This window comes from Saprolegnia diclina, assembly GCF_000281045.1.
Source record: "Saprolegnia diclina VS20 unplaced genomic scaffold supercont1.49, whole genome shotgun sequence".
Lineage (NCBI taxonomy): Eukaryota > Oomycota > Saprolegniomycetes > Saprolegniales > Saprolegniaceae > Saprolegnia > Saprolegnia diclina.
In genome coordinates, this window is record NW_008246116.1 from 167,912 (window position 1) to 169,992 (window position 2,081).

The 2,081-nt window shown below is 61.7% G+C and overlaps 1 protein-coding gene across 1 annotated transcript; it reads left to right on the plus strand.

The window, feature by feature from the left end:
* Positions 1-108: 108 nt before the first annotated feature.
* On the plus strand, positions 109-2,074 carry SDRG_12383 (hypothetical protein; the record flags this gene model as incomplete). The annotated part of the gene is made up of 2 exons (XM_008618453.1): positions 109-2,026; positions 2,070-2,074. The coding sequence occupies 2 exons, from the start codon at positions 109-111 to the stop codon at positions 2,072-2,074; spliced, it is 1,923 nt and encodes a 640-aa protein (XP_008616675.1).
* Positions 2,075-2,081: the final 7 nt, after the last annotated feature.

A 2,081-nucleotide genomic window follows, 5' to 3' on the forward strand; every position in this document is an offset into this window, starting at 1 on the left:
TTTGCGAATCCGCTCGACGTCGGGCAGAGCTTTGCGTTCTACATTCACGGCGTTTGTGGCTACGTCACTCTCGCGTTGGTGGTCGTCGCCGCCATTGTCGCACTTGCCATGTGCCGACAAGCCACCGGCAGCCCGACGCCGACCGACTGGCTGCGCTGGCACCGCGTTGCCGGCACAACGTGGGTCGGGCGCCCGCTGCTCGTTGTGCGTGCCCTGGCTGCCACAGCGTGTCTCTCGACCGCGCCTGTCGGCCTCAAACCAGTGGTCGGCGGTGGCAGCACCTTTGTGTCGACGCCACGCACGCTGCTCGAGTCGATGGTGCTCGCCGGAGAGTCGCTCTGGCTTGTGTACGTCTTGAACGAACTCGTGCTTTTTTGGACAAGCCGGCGCACACGTCAGTTGGCGCCAATCGTGGCCACGCTCGTCTTTGGCGTTAGCGTCCTTCTTGACGCCATCTGGCCACCGACCGTGTCGGCGTCGATCCACCGCAACTGCCGAGCCTTGCACGTCGACCACGACCTTTTATGTTCGAGCGGCGTTGTCACGATTGGGTACATCGATCGACTCGCCGTGTACCTGGGTGTGCAGTGCCTTGGCGGTCTTGTGTGCACGGTTCTGTGTCTCCTCTGGCCGTCTCCGAGTGCATCGGTCGTTGCTCCGTCGCTTTTACTGCCGGGCTATGCAACTGTGTATTTCTGCGACAGCAGTAGTAACAGCTACGAGTGGCGCATGGACCGCGTGCGGGCCGCACTTAGCGGCCTCGTCCTGTTTACTTACAAAGGCACGCTGCATGTGTTTGATTATACTCTCTGGCGCTGCCTCTCGGCGAGTGAACTTGGCATGCGCGAAGCTGCGGTCGCGACGTTCTCGCTGCCCCATACAGAGCACACCGTGCGTGGCGACAGCCCCGGCCTGGCGCACATGCGTAGCGTCGCGAGCTTCCGCGGCATGCGCGTGCTCATCAAGACGCGCTGGTTCGTCCGCGGGTCGTGGGCCCTTCTCGGGTTGGCGTACGTGGTGGTCTCGCTCGTCGGCAACGTCTACTACATGACAGTCACGTCCCCGCGCGTGCTCGCGAATGACTTTTACTGGGGCAATTTCAACAGCTCGGGCGGCCACACGTTTCTCGCCAACCTCTTCAACACGCAGCTGCTTGCAGACAGGTCCTGCGATATCGCGCTCGATGACCCTGCCCTCGGCGACATTTGCCAGCTCTACAACTCGTCGACAACCGTCATCGCATTTCCCGAGACGCTCGGTCGTCGCCAGCTCTTCCGCCCTGTAGAAGACAGCTCCGAAGTCTTAACTACAGTCGTGCGCGACCTCCGCGCCATGGACCCGTGTGCGATGCCCGCCATGTTTACGCAATACTGCTGGCTCGACTTTGCGCGTCGCTATGCAATGGCGAGCTCCGCCGCGCGTCAAGATCGGTGCGCTACGACCATGTGGGCGAATGGCGCTGTGTACCTCGAAGGTGTTTTGCGCAACCTCCGGAGCTGGGACGACTGGCAGCGCTGCTGGGGTCGCTCGTTCCAGCTCGGTTTTGCTGATGACTTGGAGCGCACGAGTGACGGTCGTCGCTGGCTCGAGAGCACCAAAGACGTGTCGACGACACTTGGTGACGAAGTGGTCTATTGGCAAGCGCAGCGCATACGTCACTTCACGCTGCAGTGGCAAAACTACAAGACACTCGGCTTTGCCGACAGCTTTCGCATCACCAACGCGTTGGGGTTCGACTACGATCTGACACTGGCCCTCGTGGATAGCGAGGTGCACTGGCACCAGCAGACGTCGCTCAAGATGTACTGGTCGTTTGCGTCCGACCTCTGGGCCATTGCGACCAACACGACGTTTGTCGGTGGGCGTAGTCTGCTGCGTGCGAGCGCGCGCTTTGCCTTTGCCAACGTGACGAGCGCGATGCTACTGACGCAGAACCTCACGCTCCCGAGTCCACTTCCGGCCGGACTGACGCTGCTGGCATCGACGATCGGGCCGTTTGGCAGCGTGGACATGGTCTACGTGCCGTGTCCGGCGTCGCTGCTATCGTGGTACCACCGCATGCTCTCGAGTCTGAACCGACT